Raw genomic sequence first — 25,804 nt, 5'->3', positions numbered from 1 at the left:
CATTGTGGTAATAAGGAAGAGTAAGGGCATGGATTTAAAAAAAAAATATTTTTGAAGCTTCAGAATTTGTAAGGGCTTCTGGGGAAAAAGATTAAATCTAGATCGGATGTGCTCTTGGAGCTTGACTGACTGGCATTGCCTTTGATAGTATCTGAAAACCAGATCAGGAGCTTGAGGAAGACAGTTGGAAAAGACTTGTCAAAGGCAACTCACCCTCAAGAGAAGAGAGCTCCTCAGATGATATCCTCATTATAAATTAACTTCATTTAAGGGCACATAGAGGTGACCAGTGCCTCAGTGGCATCCCAGATTAAGCTTTTGATTCTTGTGCTGGGCTGGTACTGGTGGCTGTGATTAAAGTTTGTGGAAGTAGGCTAGGCTGCTTTGACTAAAGAAAAGGCAGTGCTGGTGGGGAGAACAGAAACTTCAAAGTGGAAGCCTAACAAAATGAAGTGATATGTAGATATATGTTGATCTGTCACTTGCTTTGGGACTAGTGAGTCCTTCCAGTGCCTGTGGTGTACAAATGGGTCTTGGAGTCTTGCTGCTGAGGACGTTCATCTAGGCTTGGGGTAACATTGCTACTGCTAAATTCCTGTGCAGTGCTGAATGACGGTGCGGTAGAGGGGGGTGTAAAACAGACATGAGCTATGCAAGTCATCTTTAATGTTAACCATAGCTATCATTTGGGGGATATCCTTGGGGGGGGGGGGGGGCTTAAAAAAAAAAAAAAGAGCCAGTGAATGAATCTAGGGTGCATCTTCATTGCTGGTGTTGATTAAAGCTGTTCTAGTTGAGGGATTAGTGTGATGTGCTCCTGACTAGTCTGCTGTCCTTCCTATCCTGGTACCAACGAAGCCCTGTGGTAACTGGTTTGCCTGATAACCTGATGAGTGCCGTTTGTTTCTTCTGAGTGGGGCATTACTTGAGGACTTAAAAGTGCTATCTAAAATGCTGGAATGTATAACTACTAAAGTGTTTCTCTACAGCAATAACTGTTCAGATCACTTGGGTGGTAACATTAAATATAAATGTTTGAGGCAGCTTCTATACTTTTAATGAGTTACGCTGAAGGCACATTCAGGTGACCATGTCTTGCAACTCCAAAGCAGCAGCGTTAATTTTCTCATACTAGGAAGTTCTAGTGTTAAATCACCAAACAGTTTCATGTTCCCCTTTTTAGTAAAAGAGGAAAATATGAAAGTGCATTACTGAGCAGATTTCTCTGTTCATTTGCACACACTTAAGAAAAGTGCATTTAATTAGGATTAGCGAGTCTCTAAATTGCAGATGGTTCTCAGGGGAAAAAATAGTTATGAGTGCATTCATGACATTAAAATCAGTACATTTAATTCAATTTCATCTTAATATTAATTCATAACATCTAAAGTAGTAGTTCCTACAGAAGATGTTCATGTGATTTAGGATTAGTAGAGAAAATGAGATCTAGCATTTCCAAACATGCAACAGCATGATTACCATGTGTAATTATACAGATTGAGTAACTACATGCTAATTACAAGAGTGCCCATTTCGACTTGCACTGTTATCTGTGACAAGGGTCTGTTATGTGAAATGCAATTTTATTTAGTCGAGTTCATTACCAATAGATAATCCATGTCCAGGACTGGGTCACGTGTAAAACACTGCAAAACTCAGGGGTTAACAGGAGCTGTTGGTGCATAACTCCAGAGTGGGCTGTCTGCTGTGCTAAGCATGATATTACAACACAAGGTATTTTTGTCTTAAAGTTTAACACTTTTTAGACTGACACATCGGTCTTTGGTTTGACCAGACTTGAAAGTACAGCATCACTTTCTTTCAAGAGTTAAACGTAAGGGTATGGTATCTTCCTGGATTAACTGTTCTTAATTTTATTTCTCTACTTGAGATGAGATGAGCTGTATCTGCTTTGGGCAGATGCAGAAGCATTATATTCCTTCTGTATATGTAAATATGAAAGCAAAGTAACGTGCTTAGGTCTGGACCAAGCTGGATTCTTCTGCACAATAATGAGGCGTGGACTTTAGAAACCCTGGATTTAGATAGCACTGCTCCCTGGGATTTCCTCCCTCTGTTTCCACTGAGGTTATCTGTAGGTCCCCATGTGCAATACCATAGCTGTCACCCTCCTGGCTTAGCAGGGCTCTGCAGCCCCCAGAAGTTCTCACAACAGGGTTAAAAGCAGCAAAGCAAGGGTCTACGTGGTGCTGTCTGCCCAGCAAAAGGCTGGGCATTCCTCAGCATGCATGGGCATGTGAAGGATGAGGTTTTGCTCCATGGAGCAGGTTTTGACTAAGATATACCATGGTCTTGGCTTCTCTGTGTTGGCAGAGGGGAATATTCTTCACAGTGCTTCACTCTTGAGGATCTCCAGCTCTCTGATGTCTCGTTAGGGGTCCATGGAAATGAGTTAACTCCTCACGCTTCTCTCAGGGAGTGCACTGTGGGTTTCTCTCCCTGTCTCGCTAGAGTGACAACGCGACAGCTTTCAGCAGCATTTTAAGCAAAGAGAGAATGTAATGCGTGAAAGGGAATCAGGCTCTTTGAGAGAGTTTAGCGAGTGTTTGAGCATTAGATGGCAGTGTTGGCAAGGAGGAGCGCTGGGAGCAGCTAACCAGGAGAGCTCGGGCACCAGCCAGCAGCTAGCTGTGCGGGGAGGGCTCTGCAGCTAGGGCCAAGTTGACTTCAGATTCCTAAATTAATTAGCAAGTGCGTAAAAGTAGATACAAATAAAATAAGTAGAGCTGCCTCCAAGCACACCATACGTGCAAAAAGACGTTGACCTATTTAAATAATTTATGTAGCAGAAATTGTAGGATAACCAGAAAACTTCACCGACAAGTGAGAACCCAAGGAAATCTGTGGATATATAAATGTTGTCTCTGATTTTGTCTTCTCACCCTATCAATATTTACCAAAATGTGTTGCTACAGAGCAGATTTGGTGTGCAGTTTAGCTGTTGGCTACCCCTATATTTGGTTTTATGATTAATTAAATGATGTATTTTATGATGTGTTACACATCATCATGAGAACTATTTGTCTGAATCTTTAATACACAACTTCTCATGAGCAAATCTGGGCTAATAATTGTGCAATACTTTGGCATTTCAAACTGATTTTGCACGTATGAAATGTTTTCATTCACCCTCAATGACTGTCATGACCTAATGCAATTACTGATTTTTCATCCATTGAATAATCACCTGCAAAGTGCCTCTCTTTGATTTTACCTCCCTCACCTTTGGTGTAGGTATCAGAACAAGTTGGAGGAGCCTGCGTTACCTACGTGAGCTGGGAGAGCAACAGACTCCTTGGTTTTCTGATAGCTTCTTGATTTTCCTGGAAAATCAGGAGAGTTTTGATTTAGAGTAAATGAGTAAAGTAAAATCCTGCCTTCAAATTGTAAAAAAGTTTCATTTTGTCGTGAAATATGTCACTTCAGTTCAGAATTCTCCTGAATTTTAAATGTAGATGTGTGTATATATATGTAGTCTCAAAAAGCTAATTAAAAGCATTGCTAAATAAAGTAATTTTTAGTAAAGCCGGTGTCAAAACTGAGCTCAACTTTTTTTTTTTTTTTTCCAGGAACATAGAAGGTCAGAACAACTGAATGAAATTAGAATTAATTCAGAATTACATTTTCACCAATGTTGCATTTTTTCCTCTTGTGTTTTTTCCACAACTGCTCACCAAAACCTCTGGAAAGTGCCAAGCTTTTCAGCCAGCAGATTAAGTTATTTTGTACATCTGTTTGCAGTTTGCAGTTTTCTGTTGAACAAGGAGAAATGGCTCAGTACTTCAGTTATCTTTATTGTCTAGATAACACATTTTCCAGGCTCTTTTTTTTTTTTTTTTTTTTTGGTAAACTTTACTTCGAATCACACTTTAGCTGAAGCACCATCACAGCACACTTCTCAATATTAACCCTGTGTCTTTGCTCTGGGCATTCCACCAAGGTGGACATGGTCTAAGATGAGATTTGGCACTTCTTAATTTGTGTTTCTTTTTGATTTACCTTCATTGTTGTGTTTAGGCTTGTATTTCTTCTCTCCCTCCCTCTGCAACTGTTACTTGAAGTTAAAAGGTAATTGAACTCAACATTTCTGTTCAAATTGGGTCTTGTAAAATTCTCTTTTAGCGGAACCTAAATCTGAGACTTTGACATTTTGACAGAATCTGTTTTCAGGTTGAAAAATTTCTTTCTCGATAAGAATTTTTGTTGTTTTCCTGTTTGACTCCAAAACCCTAAGAGCTGATCATCTTTAAAGTATTAGCATAATTGTTTACAGATGGTCTTTTTATATTAAAAAAAAAAAAAAAGCAACAACACACAATGAAACACACACCAATTTCTCCCTTCTCTAACCTAGCTCCGCTGCTGTTTTTCTAAGCTCAGGGGCTTCTCATTTTCTTCATTTAACCTAAATGTATTGTGGGATGAGTTTATCCAGAGCTATTGATATTTCATTAGTTACTTCAGAGAAACAAGCCAACAAAATTCTCGAACACTTGTAGAGCTGTTCAGTTCTTGTTAACTAAATGGAAGTGCTTGAATGTCCTGTTACAAATAAATGTGGTTTTATTGCCAGTGATTTTTGGCACTGCAATTATAAAGCTCAGTCTTGGGACATGTTAATGATGCCTGGATTACACCACGTCACTGAACTGCACACTCAAAAAGCCAGATCCAGTAAATTTACTTGCGAACACTTTAAAAATAAAGATCAGGGATAGTCTACCACGAAAAGGGACTTACTGGCATGGAGTCAGCTCTGTTAGCAGGAACTATAGCTGCACTTCCATCACTACAAATTAAAGTTGAGTATTAATGTAAAACTAACATCAGTTTCTAAACAAAACAAGCAAAAACCATGAAAACCTTCATATTTCAGGTATGTTTGTCTGGACACTACTTCCTTTATGGAATTTCTTGTTTATTTTGCAGTAGCACCTGGAATGCCCAATGTCTAAGCTGCAGCCCTGGTCAGTTTAGCCACAGTAGAAAAAAACAGTAGGAGAGAAACTCTCCAGTATTTCAAAAGACGCATTCATTGCTACACTTTAGACAGCTTCTCCAAGTATGTTACATCCCTAAAAGTACCATTTCCTCAGCAAAAGCATGCCTTTTGTGTAGGTGGTATTAAAAAATGCTGTAAATACCTCTTCAGTAACAGTACCATTGCAGTAAATATTTTAGCGTGTATCCAGTTCTGGTTTCCCAAATATTTTTGTTAGCATTGAGGTTTATCTGACCATCTCTGCAAGAAGCCTCCTCTCTCCTGACTGGGGCCCTTTAGACGTGGTGCAGAGAAATGTTTTAGGGACTCAGGTGTCTTCTGCAGGATGACCAAAGAAGGCACCAAAGGGCCCGGATGCAGGTAAGCACAAGAAGAGTGTGAGCAGACGTCACTGGAAGAGCTCCCTGTTCAATCCTCACACATGTGTCCTAAATTTCACAGCCAATGGATGCTGTTGGTTCCTGCTTGTGGCCCCAGTGCTGACTGCCAGCTCTCTGTCCCAGCAGGATGCCACTTACCCACTGGGACCGTGGGCTGGCCCTTTGGTTGTGCTGTGCAGTCCTTTACTGACCTGAGAGCTCTGCGGTGCTCCGGAGGGTGCCTCACAGAATCCCAGTCCCACAGGCTCAGTGAGGTCCCACCCCAAATCCTTCGTGCCTGACCCCGGTGCCCTGTGAAGGTAACCAGCTTCCCCTTGGCACCCAGCCCTCACGGGCAGAGCAGCTATTTAAATTGTAAAGCATTCAGCAGAGGTAGATGGAATTAAATTTATTCCTGGATTGTTGAATAATGTAATATACGTGTTGTACATAAAAGAATCACAAACCACCCAGCCTGATTTTCCTATGAAAACATTTAACTTTTATTAAATCAAGACAGTTTTAAGGAGCAGCAAGAATGAAAGCAAAAACAACAATTGAACCAGCTTTCAAAGTTGCCCTGTAGCCAAAACATCCATATGAGAAGCTGAAGGGTTGATTTTATTATTTGTTTGTTTGTTTATCCAGTTGAAGTGCATCACCAATAATTAACAACAACAACAAAGAAAAAAAAAAGGGAAAAAAAGATGCAAGTTCAAACCCTTGGAATAAATCAGAGTGGTCTCCAGAGTCTCCCAGAGCTGCCTACAGCTGCTTTGGCTGTCTCCATCAACACGGGAACACTGCAGCCTTTTAAGCCCTTGATCCTGCCCAGGCCCAATAGTGTCCAGCCGGGTCCAGCCTAGGCCTCGAGGAAGGGCAGGACATGGCCATGGGCCTGGCCCCACGGCCTCGCAGGGCAGTGAGCTCCGGCACGCGTGTGTTAGGGCAGGAGGTGGGACCGGGTCCAAGCAGCGAGCACGTTGCTGCTTCCTGGAGCCATTCAAGTATTCGGGGTCGATGCCTGTGAGCCTTGCAGGTGAAACTCCCCTCAGGCCAGGATTTGGCCCCGTACCTATAGGACATACCTAAACCATTAACTATTCTTCCCAGGAAAGTGGCAGAGGACCCTGCGTGCTGGAGTTAAGTCAGAAAGGCGAGACAAAGCCCTGGGGAGCGGTCTGCAGGGAACAAACCTGTATTGGCAGACAGCAAGATAAATTGGATGATCTAATAGTCCTTTTCCATCTCTAAGTTTTATGATTCATTTGTTATTTTAGCCATCTATATATATTTTTTATTTTACCCTAGAGGGGTTTCTTGAAATGTGTGCAATATATTCCTTAAAAAAAAAAAAAATCACTTAAAAAAAGGTCTGTATTGCAGGATCCAAGGCACTGACTCCTAAGTGCGTTCACTAATGAACTACCCAGCGTGTAGAAGAGGAAGGGTGCTTCTTGCCCCCCCTGGTCCCTGGGTGCGGGATGGTCCCTTTGGGCTGCAGGTGAGAGGGTGGCGGGTGGAGGGGGGCTGGCTCTGGGTGGTGGGGATGGCTGAGGAAGAAGGGAGGGATTGTGCCTGCTGGCTTCTGCCTGCCAGGCTGGGCTGGACCAGCCCCTGAGCAGTGCTTGGCTTGGGGATGGTTGGGAGATGGCTTGGGGTTGGTTTTGGGATGGCTTGGGGACAGTGAGCAGCGCTCAGGGGTGGCATTGCTGCCACCATGCAGCTGGCAGGGTAGCTCCAGGTGGGTGCTGCGCTCATCTCTTTTATCACCCCGAGGAGGAGTGGTGGCAATTAAACACAGCTAACAGGTGATCCTGTACCCATCAAAATTTAATGAGTACAAGGCTTGGGAATCTCTGCCACGTCTGGCTTTGCCTCATCTGCAGTAAATAACAGATGATGGTGGTGCGGCAGCAGCGCGAGCTCCTGAGCTCGGCGCATGAGGCATTGCCCGGTTCGGAGGGAGCGTTACGGGGAGCGAGGGAGTACTTAGGGAAACTAAGTGTTAAACAGAGCCATCCGTCTGAGGTGGAGCACTTGAGAGAAGGGTATTTGGTATCTCAATCATGCCTGGTTTATGGCTAGCGAGCCTTGAATTTGTGTGACAGCAGCCCAATGCCTCGCTGTAGATTACATCATAAATAACCCAGGCATGGAGTGGTCAGAGGAGCCAGATGAGGGAGCGAAAAGGATGTGTAGAAACGAACACAGGGTGGTGTAGTTAGATTTTTCTTTTTTCTTTATTTTTTTTAATGATTATTATTTAAGGGAAGGGAGGCTGCTAGAAATCATTTGTGAGTTTTACTGAAACAGGCACATTCCTGTGGTTTTTACTCCCACAGTCTCTCCAGGTCAGTCTTTTTCTTTCTCTGTAGAGAAAGAAAGGGGGGAAAAAGAAAGAAAGAAAAGAAAAACCCACACAAAAATCAATCCATCAAATGTCATTACAGATTTATTAAGCCTGATGTAGAAAGACTTTTAACAGTAACATCTTCAGAAAGCATAAAAAGAGCACTTCTGTTCAGTCTTGTGCTTTGAAAATCTAAATATATTTTTATCATATAAATAATTCTTTTCATGTTTTAAGTGCATCTGTTTTTTTTTTTTTTTTCCTTTTCAAATTTCCATTTTACAATTGGCCAAAACTGAAGTCTGCATTGACTGAAATGAAGCCATTTGCAAAGCTAATGATGTTGTGAAGCATGTCTATGGTGAACCATATCAGCTAGATTTCAGAAAGGTAGTTCAATGAGTGCAGCATTAAAATGAGGGACAGCCTCCAGCAAAATCATAATTGAACACACCCAAGTCCTTAATGTCTGCAGTTGGGTTTCCTGATGCAAATTACGATAACATTTCAGATGTGAGCAGTCGCTTTCCAATAGCTGCAGTGGAAAAGAGACATTTTATGCCACAAAGGAAAGAATTACCATGTTTAAAAATGTAAATAATATATGTATAGAAACCTTTTTTATGGAAATGAGGCATTCAGGATTATGTGAACAGTTTGGGCTATTTTTTTTCCTTTTAAACACAACAGATAAAGATGTGTGATCTATTATTCAGGGCTTTAATTACAGTTCTAAAACTGCAGTGATTTTATTAAAAAAAAATCCCTGGGCATAAAAAGTAATGCTTTTTTTTTTTTTTTTTTTTGTGGTAAAGTTGAGGGATTTTTTTTTTTTTTTACAATGTATTTGCAATGATAAAAAATAAAGAACAAAAAATCACTGTTGATAGATTTCTATGCTGCAAAATCATACACAGAAATACATCTTAAATGCACTGGAATACAGGCGTCTTCCTGTAAATCAGAAAAGGCCTTAGATAAATAGGTTTGACCTGATTTAAATTTAATGAGATACATAGTCCTGATTGTTAATAATTGGTTTGGGGAAACCCAAAACAATAAAAGCAGTAATCTCCTCTAGTATAAATTATACGAATTTATTTAGCAATCAACCAAAGAAAAAAATACCATTAACATTTTCAATTTGTTTAGTTTAAGTTAGTTGTAATAAGCAAATAATTTGAAGCAAAATTGCCAGCTAGGCTTTGAGCAAGACAGCAAATACTGGGAAGATGCAGATCTGTGATGGATCCATTGGGCCACTAGGTGGTACAATCCTCCCAGCAGAAAGGGCTTTTTCCGTTGTAAGGACCATTCATAATCATCAAAACCAAGTGAAACATGGTTTTGATTAAAACAGCCTGTTGGCTCAATAATCTTAGTAATTTTAAAAACATCCTTAATGTGGAAGAAGAACACTGCAATGTCAGAAATGGCCTTGGGGCCCATTATAAACAGCAACAAAATAAATAAGGAGGAGAAATGAGAGGTCATGAAAACAAAATTAAGCTAATGTTTCAAATTTTGACAATTATGAATTGTTCCTCCAAGAAGACATTAAAAAAAAATTCAGGCACTATTAGATAAAATACAAAGAGAATAATTGTACATGTATGAGTTTTCCCATGGGACTAAGCATGCTTTAAAAGCAAAACTTGACTCAGATTTCCCCTCTTCCCCCCGCCCCCCGTTATAGCCAGCAATTGGGCAGGTCTCATGCAAACACAGACTTGCTTCTCACAGTTCCTTCAAAAACTCATCCCTAATTCCTTTATGAACCATTAAAAGATGATGACCAAGGAAGCAAACAAACAAAAATTACAAGCATATTTTCTATACAAAAAAAAAAAAAAATCCCCCGTCATGGACCAATTTTTGTAGGAAACAGAAACAAGCAAATATAACAAAATCTGTGTTTGTAACATGGCAATATAGTTAATATATACAAATATGTACAGTATAAAAATGCATCAAAGGCGTAACTTTTCATCCAAACAAGCTGCAGTGCACAATGGAAAGCAGCTTGGCACCCCCGCCATCTAAGTATACAGGCAATATAGTCTATACAGCATGCACTTGTTACAAAATGAGTGCATAAGCACTGAAACATTCTACAGATAAAGTCACCGTGAGTCCTTTTCGAAAGGAGTCCCATTTGTGTTGTTAATATAAAAAAAGTGTTTAATCTTTCCTTTTTGCAGTTTGTAGTATATACATTTTTAAAGAGAAATGAGTTTTTGATTCATTTTATTGTATTTTATTTTATGAAACAAAATTCTAGAACTAACACCACGGGTCACGTAAGTAACCTGGAGATGCTGCCAGTAACAAACTTACCACATACCACAAGCATTGGGGCAGAGCAAAACTGTCAGATTTACTATAATGGCCAACTATGCTCTATTTAAAGTGGGGATGGATCTCTTATGATTCATGCTGACATATTCAAGATAATAAAAACCAAAACAAACGCACAGAAGAAGAAATAAAAGGAAAAAAAAATAAAAATAACAACAACAAAGGAAAGGATTAATAAGTGGTGCCTGAGCACTAGACAAAAGGGCATATTGTACCAGAGACATATGACAGTTAAGTACCCTGAGCCAAATAAGAACTGTTTAGCTTGTCAGCTTTTGCAACCTGTATTGCACATTCCAGCATTTGCTGCATTGTAAAGCCAAAACACTGCATTGTATGTCCTGAAGAGAGCTGCTGTTTGCTCGGTGCCAAGTGCCCAGCTGCTATGTCAGCCGCAGAATCGATGCCTGTTGTAGACACACATGCACACGTACTGTTGTAGTGTGCCACTGTGTGCACAGGTATATATATGTGTGTGTAGGGGGCAGGTACCTGTCTGTAGCTGCACTTCTGCCTGGATACATGCAGGCGTAATTTTTGACCGGTATGTGGACCAGTGGTAAGTGGAAACATTGCCCATACAAATCTGCCACACCTGAGACAATCGCATACAAGTTTGAGACCTGCACTCCCCTTCCCCTGGGGCTGATGCCCATGTGTGGATGTGGGTTTCAAGAGCATGCCATCGTTGCATTATAACATAGCTGCATTTTGCAAGATTTTATTTTTGTTTTTGTTTTCAAATGGTGATCTTTTTTTTTTTTTTCCTGCTATCTCATCTAAAAAGTCTAAGGAAACAATTTGTTGTCTTTACCTAAAGCCAAAAAAGAGTGAAAAAAAAAAGTTTACAGAGCTCAGTGGTATGAACTCAAGTAGAGATGCATGACCTGCTAGGATTAGCATTTAATCTGGTGTCTCAAACAAGGCTTTTTACAAAGGCCTGAAGACATTTCATGAGCTGAGAGTGAAGATGAACTGGAGGTTTATTACTCTGCAGCTAAATCCAGTGGTACAGCTGTTTTACTTTTTAAAATGCTCTCAAAGAAAATATTGTACAGACACTTGGGTACAAGGAACAGCAGTGTCATCTTAAACTTTGTCTACTCGTAACATTTTTGCCAGCATAGTTAAAACAACAAATGGCCACTGGTGTAGGCTGAAGTACACCGGGATAAAAGTGCTTGTACTGGTATAAAAGTGGTCCAGCAAAGCAAAATAAGCTGTACCAGTATAAAGTGCTTTATAGCGATACAACTGTTTTTACATTAGGACTTCTACCAGCCGAGCCACATCAATAACAAAGTTTTGCAATCACTTCCCTGACATGACTATAAAACTTCTGAAGTGCAGACTGTGCCTCCGATTTAATCTGCACAGAGCTCGGGACTGCTTGCTGAAGTTGTTTTCAAAACCATCTAAACATGCTAGGAATCCAAGGTTAGGACTGTGAGGGCTGTGTTTGGATCTGCGTAAATATACCGAATTCAAGGAAGTTACTCCGGATTTACACCGGAGCAGGCGAATTCAGAATCTGGCCTTTGCGCCTGGCACACGGCCATGTGCCAAGGGCTGTCTGCAGGCTTCTGTTATCACCGGAAAGCACTCCTTATTTCTGTATTCTCTCGTTTTCCTTTTGAAGAGATCTGGAGAACAAAATCCTAAATTCTGCACGCTTGTGTGAAATAATTACTGCAGTAATTAATTAAGAAAAGAAGAAAAAGGGAAATCCAGGCAGCATTTCTTTCTGGAATGCATCCTGAGTGGCTCATGCGGTGCCATCAACAGGACTTACACTGACATCAGCTGCTGATGAAGTAGCTTCCCAATTTGATGAAATGTGAATTGAAATCTACCTCTAGATGTGTGTCATTTTATTCCTTAATTATGTCTCAAAACACTGCTGTCTCTGTGGTCCAGCGTGTCATACATTAAAAAACACTCACTTTGCGCCTACCAGTGGCCACCTCAAGCTCTTCGGTAGCGTTCCTGAAAAGTTATTTGTTTTAGTGAAATTCGATAACGTCTGGCTGATCATTTTCTACAGGAGATGATCAGAGGAAAAAGAAAGTGGCAACCTGCGGGATGAATTGTGAGAGGGAGCAGGAGTGGTGGCCAGCAAAGCTGGGTGTCATCGCCCCGTCACGGCTCCGAAACCCAAAGAGAAGCTGGTCTCTGGTCTCCCTGTGGGGGGCCAGCAAAGAGGAATTACAGCACTGTGCAGCTCCCAAACACAGCTTCTGGGAGCAAAAACGATACGTCAGCTTGTGCAGGGAGATGGGCACATACCAGTAGCACTTTTTCAAAATATATAGAGGTGGTTATATCAGTTCTCTTGCTTGGGGACAGATGGCCTTTAAAGCCTGTTGTAATTGCAATGTATTGATCGGGAATCTGTGATCAATACTGTCTTTATAGAGAGAATTTTAAATATAAATTGCATCGTATATCTGTTTGAGAAGACAAAAGCCCTGTGTGACGCCTCCAACTAGCAGGAGCGCTGTGACCAGCAGGAGAGTTACAGCACAGGAGGAGAGGGGATGGGGACGGGGATGGGGACAGGGACAGGGATGGAGATGGGGATGGGGACACAGCCTCTGCTCAGCCTGGCCCCAGGCACCGAGGAAATTTCCACAGTAAATTATTTTTGTTGTCCTTTGCCATGTGTTTACCCACAGATGCCCTCACGGGAGGCTGCTGCAGCAGGCAGGATCATGCTGCCAGGAATTAGCAGGGAGCAGCGCCCCAGAAAACAAACCCCCTCTGGGCAGTGCTTGCCAGAGGCTGCCCCAGGCCCAAAGCCAGTTCCTTTTGCATTTCTGCTGGGCTCAGCCCTGCCTGGCACAGAGCTCTTTTGCTCCCTGCCAGGCCTGCAGCCCTCAGTCCCCACTGCCGCTGTCCTCTCTGCTTGAGGAACTGCCCCAGGGCATAAAGGGCTTGGTATCGGCCAATAAATAGGGCACTTTATCAAAATATGATTAAGGGAAGAAAAAAGACCAAAAATTAGGAAAGCAATCATCGCCCTGTGGATGTGTAAGATTTGACACAATAGCCTGTAAAGCTGGCTTGGAAGGCCTCAACCCCTATCGTGTTAATATATAATTATTGATTTTTAAAATGACTTGTTATATCCTCCCTGATCTCTAAAAAAGCTCGGAAGGTCAGTCTTGTAAATACTTTTACAAGTAGGTAATAAAAATCATGATGAAGTTGCATTGACAAGTAATTACTGGGTAGGTTTGTTAGCAGATTCTCAAAGTTTTTTTTTTTTTTTTTAAACCAACAATTATTATTGCACTAATGACAGCCATTTTTAAAGTTAAGTGTCCTTCTCCCTCTCAGCTGAAATAATAAGGGCCTGGAAAAAACACCTGAGACTGATATACTGAAATTCTTATATATTAGGCTCCAAAGAGATGCTAATTTTTTCTCTTCCTTTTAAAATAAAATACATATTTTTAAGGTGATATGGCTTATTTTGACCAGGAAGGGAGCTCCGGTTTCTGAATAAATCTCTCAAAGCAGTGTATAAGGGTAACAATTCTTACTGCTTTATTGCAGTGCAAGAGCATAAACAGCTTGGATATGTGGTGTATCAATATGCCACTTGTTAATAAGCAAGGATGTGAATCATAAATATTCGGCTGTTTGATCACCAGGCTTTTAATTAATGTTTTGATGATCTCCAATAAGAATAAAAGTCAGAACGATAGATATTGAGTAGATACGACAGAGAAAAGATGCAATGATTTTCTATGTTACCTGATTTATATGACAGATAAACTATCAACTCATCCAGTTTCATACACAGAAAGAGAGAGAAGAGACGTACATTTTCTTTTTTTTTTATATCTTATTGTAAAAAAAAAAAAAAAGAAAAAAAAAAGAATCACTTAATTCAAATGTGTATCTAAAATGTTCCCAGAGGACAGCGATGCAGGCAAAATAATCAAGGTTTAGCACTGTGTAATAAAGGTTTGTGGCCGGATTTTAAATAAGCAGCTGTTCCTGCACTTGCCTGTGCTGGAGCAAAGCTTCTTGTGCAAAGCAAGGTGCTGGGTGGGCCAGCCCTGTGTGGGGGGAGCAGCTCTCCACAAAACTTGGAGCTCTCCAGCCCTGAGGTCCCCAGGGGCCAATACAGCATGGCTGGGGGCAGGGGATGGGATGCTGTTTCCATCCTTCACCGGGAGTGAACCCCATACCTGCTACAGGCACCAGGAAAGCCTCCCTACTGCCAGAACTGAGCAGCAGGTGCCCCGAGGAGCCCCAGCCCCAAATGCCATAGGCTGGGGGGGATGCCAGAATGATCCTTTTTTCTATTATTATTATTTATTTTTTTATTTATTTTTTTCTGGAGTGTATAGAAGCTTGGGAAAGGAGCGCGTATGGAGAATGGCTCACGGTTTCTCCCGGGTGGCATTTTGTCACGATGCTGCCTTTGGGCCCATGATGCAGGCTCTCACCTTGTGTAACTTCACTTAATAACTCCGAACTGGGCCGTGCAATTTAACAGCTTCTGAGGAGCTTGATGCTAATGCATTGATTTCGCTTTAATAGAATTTTGTTGTCAATGGACGGCGCTCAGCACGGTGCAGGCTTCAATCTTAACCCATCTGAAGGCTCTGCTCGTTTCCAGTTGAGCTCCGTTCATTTCCAGTTGAATAGGTTAAGCAAAGACAGACCTCACTGTTCTCAATTCACTTTATGATCCTCCCATCATAAAAAATAATATCAGCACCTTGCTTTTCATGTCAGAACTACATTTGAGCTGCTATTCCCTATGCCCATGAGTAAATCCCATAAAAGCCGCCCCGTTGTACTGTCGCTATTTTTCCTTGTGGATGATTGATTGATGGATGAGTGCTGACACTTCAATGAAGCTATTTCGACTGCCATCTCAATCCGATGATGTGAGGGGTATATTTTCTGTCCATGCCTCATTACTTCAGAATGACATTCCTGGAACTTCATTTACTTTTTCCCTCCTTCCCTCAAGCGCCATATTTTTTCCCATCTAGGTTATGCATGCCATAAAAAAAGCAATTTGCTATTATATGTGGCATAAGGGCAACACTTTCCCTAGGAGGTAAATAAGAAGGGCCTTTTTTTCTCCTCCATGTTGAGTTTAGGGATCATGTCAAAATTTCCCAAACATTGCCAAAAACGGCCCTTCTGCACAAGCAGTAGGGAATAGGGTAAACATGTTTAGCCTGATTTTGTGAATGCTGCGCTTCAGTTTTAGCCTTGAATGTCTAAAATAAAATAAGAGTAAAAGACACCCCAAAGCCCTCTCTTCTATGAGAAAGATCCTATTCTCAAATTGTGCCTAGCATACTTTGAATATTTCATTTGTAATGGAGTAGTGTTTACAACTGGATCCAGACTTATTTTTCCCTCGAGACTGGGGAAAGTTCATCGTTAAATGCAGAGATGGATTTGTCTACTGGAGGTTGCTTGAGTTGCAAGGAAATGCTCAGCTGGAGTAAACAGGGCTGCGCCTGGTTTTCCAAACAGTGCACTAGGTAATGCAGGGCTTGTGTCGTTAGCATATCCGGGAAGATTTTGCGAGTTGACTCGGGACCCGATCTTAATCTGTGTAATACAGTATTCCCGTTAATAATAATATATAATTAAGACATCCGTTAAAAATCCATAACGTTAATTTAATGGAGAAAATCTAATACAGTTCTATTGGAATTTTTACGTTAAATTAACTTTAACGGGCTTTTAATGGATGTCTTAATTAGATCTCATTATTAACGTGAATATTCCACAAATTAAAATTGGGACCTCAAAGTTTTAATGAAAAAAGTTACAAGCACAAATCCGAAATTGCCATCTTCTCAGGCCCCTGCCCACCAGGTCCTGGCTGACTTGCAGAAGGATGCGCGGTCCAGGCAAACTGCACGGGCAGGGGGACAGCGTGCGGACCAGATTCTGATCTCGTCTGTGATGGTGTAAATCTAAAGTGACTCCACTGACTCCAACAGAGATAATCAGATTTACACCCACCTAACTGAGAAAGGAATTGTACTTTATTCTCTTATATCTATATATAGATATTTATATAGTGATATTTATATATAGATATACCTATATTCATATAACGTTCAATAATCTAACAATAGTACTTTTGTTAAAAATCACTCCATCGCATGTCTTGTCATAAACCATAATGGAGATTTAAATATATATATATATCTGAGGAATAAAACAAACTGAAAATAATCCATTTTAAACAAATCTTTGGCAGCAACATGGTTAAGCATAACTATTTGAACAACTTGCACAGAAGATTAACATTGTTCAGAGGTTTTTTGGCTCAGAATCTGTTTTAACTTAATAATTCTTGTACTTACGGTGATGTATTGATCCCTAGTGCAATGACTGGATTGGGCAACCCAGGTGCAACAGTAATAGCTGCACTGAATAGAAACATTTCCTTTAGACAAACTATCCCAAAGGGGTTATAAATAGGAAATGGACATTACCATGAAAAGTAAAGCTTCCAATGTGACTGCATCTTGTGTAGCACACTTGGACATTAAACTATGAAGATTTTTTTTTTCCTGTCAAGTGTTACAAATTGACGAAATAAGTACATCAATGTTCCCAGTCATTATCTTACTTCAGTGGCACTTTGTTTTAGTGACAGCAAAAAGGGACAGTGGAGACCAGACAGCCCCAGTGCAGTTTATCAATGAAAATCTAATATCGTCCATAAGCAGGGGAGTGGAAATCAATACTTCATTACCAAATTGTTAGTGAGGATGAAGAAGAATAGCTGGAGTTTTTTTGGCAGTCTTCTCAGTCCGGGTTGCTGTGAGTTCAATGTCAGAATCGGAGTGACGTGCGGAGACGGGCTGGGTGCGGGAAGCCTGGGCTGGAGAGCTGGAACTAAGGCATTTGTCCTGCAAGCAGAAGAAGAGTAACTAGTGTTACCAGGCTTTTAATCATGAGTCCAGATTTTATTGAATATGGACTTTTTTATCAAGAGAAATTCTGGAACTGAGTCAGCTTTGCTTTACATTTTCTGTCCATAGGCTCGCAAAAAGGCAAGGACACAGAAGAGGGAAGAAACCCCCAGTTCCTTAAGCCTATAATGATGCTGGGATTAGAGGGTAAGCTCCAGCTGATGCAGGTCTGCCAGGTGTGCTACTATGCATCTCTGGGTGTGCTACTATGCATCTCTGCTTTTCCCTCGTGTTACCTAAACCTTGTCAATACAAAGAGTCTCATTTTACAGCCAGTCAAGAATCTGCTCTGAAATCATCAGGGTGAACTGGACATCTTGGTACCCACATTGTGCTTGCATTCTTGGACTACTGCTGTGCTATTTGTGGTCATTGTGGCACCTCCCCTCCCCAGCATCATGAGCTGCTGTTCTTCCGTGTGGACCTTTCCTGTTCTGCAGGGACTAAAAGTGCTAAGTGGCTCTAGTTGTGAAGTTACTTCCACACAGAGATGGAGGGTGCTTGTTTTATTTCATTCAAGATGTGGGTTTAAAAGTTCAGCCCAAAGTTACGTTCTGTTTTGCTCATAACCTGGGGGAAAGATACCGAGAAAAGCAGTAGAGGAGAAAAAAAAAAAAAAAAAGAGAGGGAGGGGGGAAAATAAGGTGAGAAATGAGTCAGACAATAAGTAGAGTGAAAGTCAATCTGGAGAGAGCACAGGAAAGAAAAAAAAAAAAAAAAAAAAAAGACCAGCAGTGGGCAAAGAGGCGGGCAAAGAGAAATACGTTACTGAAAAATATACTATCTGTTCAAGGGCATGCACGTTTCAGCAAACACAACTCAGATCCTGAGGTGTGTTTCCAGTATGCCAGATAAATCAACTGGAAATTCAGTAGTAGCTTTATTTAAAGTAAAATAAACCCAGCTTTTCAAAAAAATTCCACATGAAAACAGAAAAGTCTATTGAGTCCTTTTTATTTAGTTTTAATCTGGTTTGTTTTACAATATCTTCACCCTTTCAGTTTTCACAGTGATGCTGAGTTTTGCATTGGCAACCCAGACCTGCTATGGAGAAACTGTTGGAAGGAAAGAAGAGGTTTGGCAGCTAAATGTAGAGATTTTTTGGCACCTGAGAATGCATGGAAGTCCATTTGAAACTGTGGCGAATACCTTAGATCATTATTCCCACTTAAAAAAATATTAAAAGCAATCCATGTTGACACTTTAAAATGTTGTCTTTAGGTTTCAGAGGTAATGCTCCAGAGCAATTCACACTTTGCAAAGCTATTATTTTTCACTGTGAAAGGACAAAGCTCTGTCAGTTTACACCTTGATCAAGTTTTAAAGCAGTCCAGAAGCCTTGCTGTTGTAAAGCCTGGAGGCGAAGCACCGCCGTGGTGTGAGCTGGAGCTGCTTCCGTGGCCAAGTTCACAGCTGCAGGCTTGCCCTCTGCAAATGGTCTGAGCACAGCCTGCAGCAGTGTCACAGGCAGTTGACTTTTTACCTATCTGAGTGGGTTTTGCAGCCCTCTCCAGGATGGAAAACTCCCTGTGATATGGCACTGAGCTCCTACCTTGGGCTCCCACCAAGCTCTGATGGCAGAGCATCTGCCTGAGGGATGGGTGTGGGAAACACCCGGGGCTGCTCCTGGTCCTGCCCAGGCAGCATTAGGGGCTGCAGTGAGCAGGTTGGTGTTGGAGCAATAACTCTTGATTAATTCAGTTCTGCCTCCCGAATGCCATTAGGACAATAAAGCAGCATGTAGTGTTACTGAAAGTGCTAAGTCTGGGCAGGAGGCTTCGTTTGAAGGAAAGTAATGGCAGAGCACTGGTTCCCTGCCAGTGGGAAATATTTATCCAGGGCTTGGACTGGAGAACTGAGCAGCCTGACGGCCTCCTGCCTCCTTTTCTTTTTCACTTTGTCTAGAGGAAGGTCTTAAACTTCTGTGCTAGACCAGCAGTGAAATCAGCTTAGCAATATTTAGTTTCACACTGCTCTAAAAGCTGTTTGTGACCATTGTGTAAACTTCTGGGGCTCAGCGTCCGTACACTTGACTAATGGTGACATCCATGCGTGACTGAAATCAATTGGGATTGGCATTGATTTCAGCGGGGTAAGTACTTCACCCCCAGGTCTTTTGCCCCACTAAAGGCTTCATCCTCTGTTTTTATTTATTTATTTATTTTATCTTTTTGCGTCGTTGTCACTGCAGGCTGGGACAGGACTTTGGGAAATTAATTAGTGGGAGGCCTGATCAATAAGGGTCATAGTTTATGTATTTCATTATCAAGTCTCTAAGAGATTCAGGGAGTATGTGGCGAGTTTGTCACTCGCAGTCTAGGGCACAGCAGCCTGGTGTTCAAATAGCACTTGATGGGCAAAGTTTAGTGCTTTCTGGGCAATTATTGTAATGTAGCTCAACCTGTTCCGTAAAGAAAACTCTACCGTTTAAATTACATCACAAAAATGCAATGGAGGGTGTTCATTATGCTGGCCTTGCGCAGCATATGTGAAATACCAGATGCAGATACTGAAGCTTTGCTTTTATTTAACATTAATTATCAAGCCATCAACAGAAGGAAAAAGTTGTATCTCTTGCAATGTGGATGTGTCAGGACTCACAAGCACCGTCCCGCTCCTCGTCCACAGCATGGCTACCCTCCCCTCCTTCAAACCTCACCGTAAAAACACAGCTGTGAAACTTCTGAAACAGGGACTCTCGAGAATGTCTCTCAAGAATGTCCTCCCAAGTCCTTCACTTGGGGTTTGCTGCCATAGTTTGCCTTTTGGGGTCTGCAGGAGAGCATTGGCCACTTCAGTGGCATTGCCAGAGGTGTGATGCTACCCCAGATCCAGTCAGATGACAGCAGGTCCATGTGCTTATAATGTTCTTATTTTATATAGTTTTTCCTTGCAGATCTTTGCTAATATCATTTTATCATCCTCTATTAGCTTAGTGGGATATTAAAAATGACAATATGTATCTGTCATCCACCAACCAAAGTCCACAGTCTCAAAACCTTTCTGTGCTGCAGCTGTACCTATAGTAATAAATTGCAGGACTCCTTAAAAGGCCAAATGGAAAGGCGCAGACAGTCCCTTTGTGGTTACCCAACATGTTATCTCTAGATGTCATTTTTGACCTACTTTTGCTAGATTTTTACAGCAGCATAAAATCTATCCCTTGAAGATCGTCGTCACATACACAATACCTAGACAGGGACAAAAAGTAAATCTGAGTATATTTTGTTTCATTTAGGACTCCTCTCACCATGAATTACAATATTACAGACTCTAAATGCGTTCTTGTTACCCATAATTATAACTAAAATGATATCAATCTAAACAGTAACTACTCAAATGATTCATCCTGACTGTAAGGAGCATGCTCTCTAAGTTGTGCCTGCCCATCCATTTTAAAGCCTTGCGGCAGGAACAGCTTTCCAGAAGGTCATTTAACAGCACATTAAATAAATAAATAGAACATATTTATTTCAGAAAACACATTCGAATAGGAAAGGAAAGCATTTTGGGAGAGGTGAGAATAACCCTTGTGAAATCTAATACTTTCTGCTCTTCTTTGTTCTTGCGGAGGGCACAGTACCCACCCAGAGACCCCTACGTGATGCCTGTAGGAAGGGGGCCCTAATGTGCTCCGTCCTGAAGGGTGCTGTGCCAAGAAGCTGTGCTGTGCAGGACACAGAGTTTGCAGGCAGCTGCTCCCCAGCAGCCAGCAGCAGAGTGCAGGAAAAAAGGACACCCCTATCATTATGACCCACCAGCAGGTGCCTGAGCCCCTGGTGTCCCTGCAGGACACACCAGACCCTGTGTGTTCAGCCTGTGCCATCAGCCACACAGAGAGGAGGGTGAAAAACAGGTCTCCTTTGTTGTACAATGTGTTTCTGTCCCATGATCTAAGCTTGTGAGAATGCAGGACAAGATAATGGAAAAGAAATGTGGGCTCTAGCTCAGATGTTCCCGGGGTGTGTCTGCTGAATGCGAAATAACGCCCAGGTGGAGGAATTTTGAGACTGCATTGTCTGGGATGGTGAAAGCTACACTTAATAAAAACTTGAAGCCATTATGTTCTATTTGTCTCAGAAATCTCTTTGTTGAGGATACTTTGTTAAGAGGCTAAGGCCAAAGGCAAATAAAAGACCTCTGGACTTCAGTAGCAAGTCTTATTTGCAGCTGTTGTGAAACACCTTGCTGCAGGAGGTCAGTGAAGTTATGTGACTTGCATCAGCTGGCCTGCTCCAACAGTTGGGGTATAAAGGAAAGATCTCATTTAAATCTGCCAAAAGAAACCCATCATTTTCTGAGTCCCTTCTTTTCAGAAGCTTCTGACATCTGTGCAGGAAGTTTTGTATGCCTTCAGTTTTTTTAGCTGTGACCCGGGTTGAAGAAGACCCTTAACCACGTGCCAATTTCCAGTGTGCATGGTGCAGCAACCATGGTTATCTGGCTCTGTGGGCAGCTGTGGGCTGACCCTACCAAATACCATGCCAGGGCAGTGCAGGTACAGAAATGGTGACGTTTTAGGGATGTGCCTCTGCATGCATCTGTGTGAACCAGGCATGCCACTGAGGCCTCAAGGAAATGCAAGAATCCCTCTACATATGCATTATATGCTATATATATACATGTAAAAATATATAAATATATATATAAATATATATGTACCTTTATATGGGCGAGTATATATATAAATTTCCAGACAAGACACAGCCCAGTCAGAGTTACTGTGTGCAGCCGTGCCCAGCTCGCTGGGGTTACCAGACGTCCCTGAACAAATACAGCTAGATCCTGCAAATCCACCTGAACAACACGGCTCACGAAAATGCTGACATCTGTTAGCCGGAGCTCTCCCCAGAGGGCAGGCAGTTTCTTCTGCGAGTGACTAGAAAAGGATCTGGGAGGGTGTGAAAGCAAGGAGCACTGAGATGCCTGACCCAAGGGCAGCCCCGGTCCTCCCTCCACGTGCGACCATCAAACTGCCCGTGGGACTGTGCCATGCCTCAGACTGGGGGGGATTTAGGCTGGAAAACATCAGTGAGAAGAGTTTTTTTTTTTTTTTTAAATGTTGACTCAGATTTAAAATCGGGGCCTGCGACTCCCCATGTTTTCATAGACATATGGGGAAATCTTGGCCTTGTGGAAAGACTGGGATTTCTGCCACTTGTGTTGCAAAAGGTCAGGATTCACCCCTGATCTCATCTAGGTGCTCGAGGTGATGTGGGATACATGAGTTCAGCAACAAAAAGGAGTACCTGTGGCATCTAAGAGGCACAAAGAAATACCCTGACACTGAACCAGTCCCTCCCAATTGCTTGTGCACACACAGACTCAGTACAGAGATATCCGGAAGGATCACAGGCTTGTAAAGGCAAAGAATAGAGAACATTTTGTTGTTGTTTTCTTTCTTTCTTTTTTTTTTTTTTTCCTTATAAATAAAGTATAGTCATCAAATCACAATGTATTTGAGAGCACATTATTGACAGCCTATTCTTGGAAGGAAAAAATGTGGATTTTTTGGCAAAGTTTCTCTATTTGCTAAAGATTAAATTGTTCATTGTACAGGGCACCATCTGCCCTTGGAGAGAGATTTAGTTGATGGCAGCTGCAACCAAAGTGTGGAAGATATAGCTGAATTTCTGGTTTCTTTTCAACTAGCAACTGTCATTACAGGTCACATGCAAACTGTGTCATTTTCAGTGACAAGCAGGTTCTGTAGACTAGGGTGCTCGCTACATTTTAAAATGCCACCTGTATGGATCCCAGAAGAGAAATAGCTTTTGTAATGCACCTTGAAAAAAGTGGATTTTCAGCAGATAAGACAAAGCAGTTATGGTTCGACTGTCCAGACACTGGCAGTGGGTAGGAGCTGGGTTAGCATCCAAGATTTGTGAAGGTAAAGCTGGGTGGATGTCAGGATGTGTTGGCAGATCACTGAAAGCGAGATTTCCCCAAGTAATTTGGGGACTTAAAAAGGCCGAATTGTCCTCTGCAAGTGTTTACTCAACTGCTGCATAATTCCTCAATTGTCTCATGATGTAGCTCCTGATTAGACTAAACCTCACAGTTTTTTTCAGTTCTGAAGAGAATTTCTTAATCCTTACACTGGAGGTTGTCGTGGTGGGATTTCTCCCCAGCCCACTTACCGGGCTGTGCCATTACAATCGCTGGATTCATGGCTGGAGTAAAGGGTGCTGGAGAGCAGGGAGACGCTGAGTTCTTCTCTCTGCTTTCAGAACTATTATGATATTTTCCATAACTTGTCACTGGCTAAAACGAACACCTCTGGAAAGGAATTTGTACCTCTTCGTGCCCCCTCCTCCCCCCAGACACCACAACCATCTGCAGGAGAGTTGCATTCCCTTTCTCCCCTGAACAAAACAGGAGAGGAGAAGTTAAGAGCACACCGGTATGTTTTATTAGAACTAAGAAACAAAGAGAAACAAAAAAGCAAACCCAAACCTCTTCCCTTTCATCCCTGCCTTGCTATGAAAGTGCCTTCGTATTTGCAGGCTTGCTGACAATATTTCAGAATGGTACATCACACACAGCCTCCTCGGGAACAGCAGACATTGTCAGTGCTGCGAGACAACTGCTCGCTGGATTGTACTTCACAAAGATTCGGTATAAAGCATTTCTTTAGAAAAAAGATTTTTGAAATTTGTGAGTCTCACAGCTTTTCAGACAAGGATGAGTTCTGGTTAATTTTCTTCTGATGATTTCCACATTTTCTGCAAGAAAAACAACTGCGACTATAGCCTTAAGACAGCCTGAACTAGTTGTAACACGCCTAGATATAGGAAAACATTTTCATGTGAAAGAAGTTGCAGGACATAAATTTGTTCTCCAGTTTATTCTGTTCAGTTTAACTTTCAGGTCTCCTATGCAATTTTGTCATGGTTGAATGGGATCATGTTTTGAAGCAGAAACTGATACTGCTGGCAAATCTTTAATAAATCTGGTCTGATTAAATCTATATTTTTGGATAAAAGTTTTTTTTTGTTGTTGTTGTTTATTTATTTTTTTTTCTAAAGGACAGGCTCTTTGCCTTCCCAGAAAAATACCGAGGTGCCAGTGCAGCTGTCTGACTGCTCCAGGACGTGCCCAGTCCACTCAAACCATGCCTCCTAGGAAAGGCTTGTGCTTCCATTCCTCATTTCTGCAGCAGAGCAGAAGCACCACCAGCTCTTGAGCTTTACTCAGGCAGATGCACCTACATACACCAGTGATTTGGCTGAGCTCAAGTGTTTTCAGGATCAGGGCTTTTAAAGAAACATTTAGAAAACACTTAAAATCCGAGACTATGTCTGTCTGGGTTATTTTTTGCAGAAAGCAAAAGGGCTGCTGACATGAGTTAGTGTGCAGTATACTGGCTTCCCTTTCTTTGTGAGGAATCACTTAAAACGCAAATTCCCACCTTAAAAGCCAAACCAGCGTGCTCAGTGCACTACAAGTAAATCACCTACATCGTGGTGCCAGAGCTGCACATGCTCTTCTGTTGCTGATTTATCTACAGAATATATCACATGCCAGTTACTTGAATTAGGATCATGGGGAGAAGGGAATCATTAGAGAGTCAGAGAAACTCTAAAGCATAAAGAAAACTTCTCTGTTTGTCTCCTCCACGATGCCTGTTTTATTTCCTCTTCATGCACTGACAGCACTGATGAAGCAATGGATGCTATAATCCTAAGCAATTGCTTTTGGGGGTAGCATCATTAGGGATACAAACGTTTGCTACAGCATTAGCTCTGAATTTCCTGGTCATTGCAGTGTGCTTAGCGGTGCTGGTGGGTGAATGGCACAGCCTGGATCAGGGATTTCACTACTGGTTATGTTTCCTTTGCTATCAGGGTGCCTCGAAAAGCCAGGTAAATTAGACTTGGAGAAAGGGACACTGCATCTTTGAGTAATGAGGCTGGGAAACAGGGAACACATTTTCCACTAGCTCATGTCTCACTGTATGGCATTCCGATTTCGTGACACTTCATAATAAATCATTGCTTATCACTCACATGGGAACATAACATGGTTCAAGTTAAGATTCGTTAGTGATTGTAAAGAAGAAACATGAATTGCTCTATATCAGGGCTTTTTGATCATCTTTCTGTCCACTGCAGGCATTTTTTTTATTGTAATATTTACTGTAACTCTTGTTTAAGGCATAAATAAAAAGGAAAAGAAAGGGCAAAAAATATGAATAATGAAAATAAATTTGTCTTATTTATGTGTTTATGTAAGCATTTGGCAATTACTTTGCACAGCAGCTTGTACTCAGTGTCAGACTGCAGCACCAACATAAGTTTCTAAAGCTGGGATTTTAAATATATACATGTATATGCATATATATATATATATAAAAGCCAATATATTCATGTTCTGGAGGAGAAGGTTCTAGCAGGCACAGGAGTTCCTGGAGACAATTTGCTTTTCCAAAGCTAGCACAGGTAGAAGAGTCTGGTCCTGCCCTATAGTGCTGTTCCCCTGGATGGGCAGCACAACGGGGTGGAAAGTTGGTGGCACCAGTGGAGATGAGGGGTGGGAGAGCTGAACAGGCTCTACTCAGGGTGCACCTGGGGTATTTGCGGTCAGCCTGGTACCTGTGCCCTAGGATCCAGCAGAGGCTGGAGGAAACCGGGCTTTGTGGTCAGTGTGAGGCATATCTGAGAAGTGGGACAACCTCGGGGCATCCTTGCTTCAGCCCCTGTCCCTGTTCCTGCAGCCAGCTCAGGGATGGCAAAACATG

General features: G+C 41.8%; 1 protein-coding gene across 3 annotated transcripts in view; it reads right to left on the bottom strand.

The window, feature by feature from the left end:
* Window positions 1–7,815: 7,815 nt before the first annotated feature.
* TSHZ2 (teashirt zinc finger homeobox 2) overlaps window positions 7,816–25,804 on the bottom strand; it is a 230,243-nt gene continuing 212,254 nt past the window's right edge. For all 3 annotated transcript variants that reach the window (XM_068700669.1, XM_068700664.1, XM_068700668.1), the window contains one exon: window positions 7,816–17,001. In XM_068700669.1, coding sequence (XP_068556770.1) covers window positions 17,000–17,001 — 2 coding nt within the window. In that variant the 3' untranslated portion in view covers window positions 7,816–16,999. The remainder of the gene's footprint in view (window positions 17,002–25,804) is intronic.

The sequence above is a fragment of the Anas acuta genome, chromosome 16, assembly GCF_963932015.1.
Source record: "Anas acuta chromosome 16, bAnaAcu1.1, whole genome shotgun sequence".
In the NCBI taxonomy this organism is placed as follows: Eukaryota; Metazoa; Chordata; class Aves; order Anseriformes; family Anatidae; genus Anas; species Anas acuta.
Note: the sequence above shows the minus strand (reverse complement) of the source record. Positions and strands in the feature narration are given on the sequence as shown.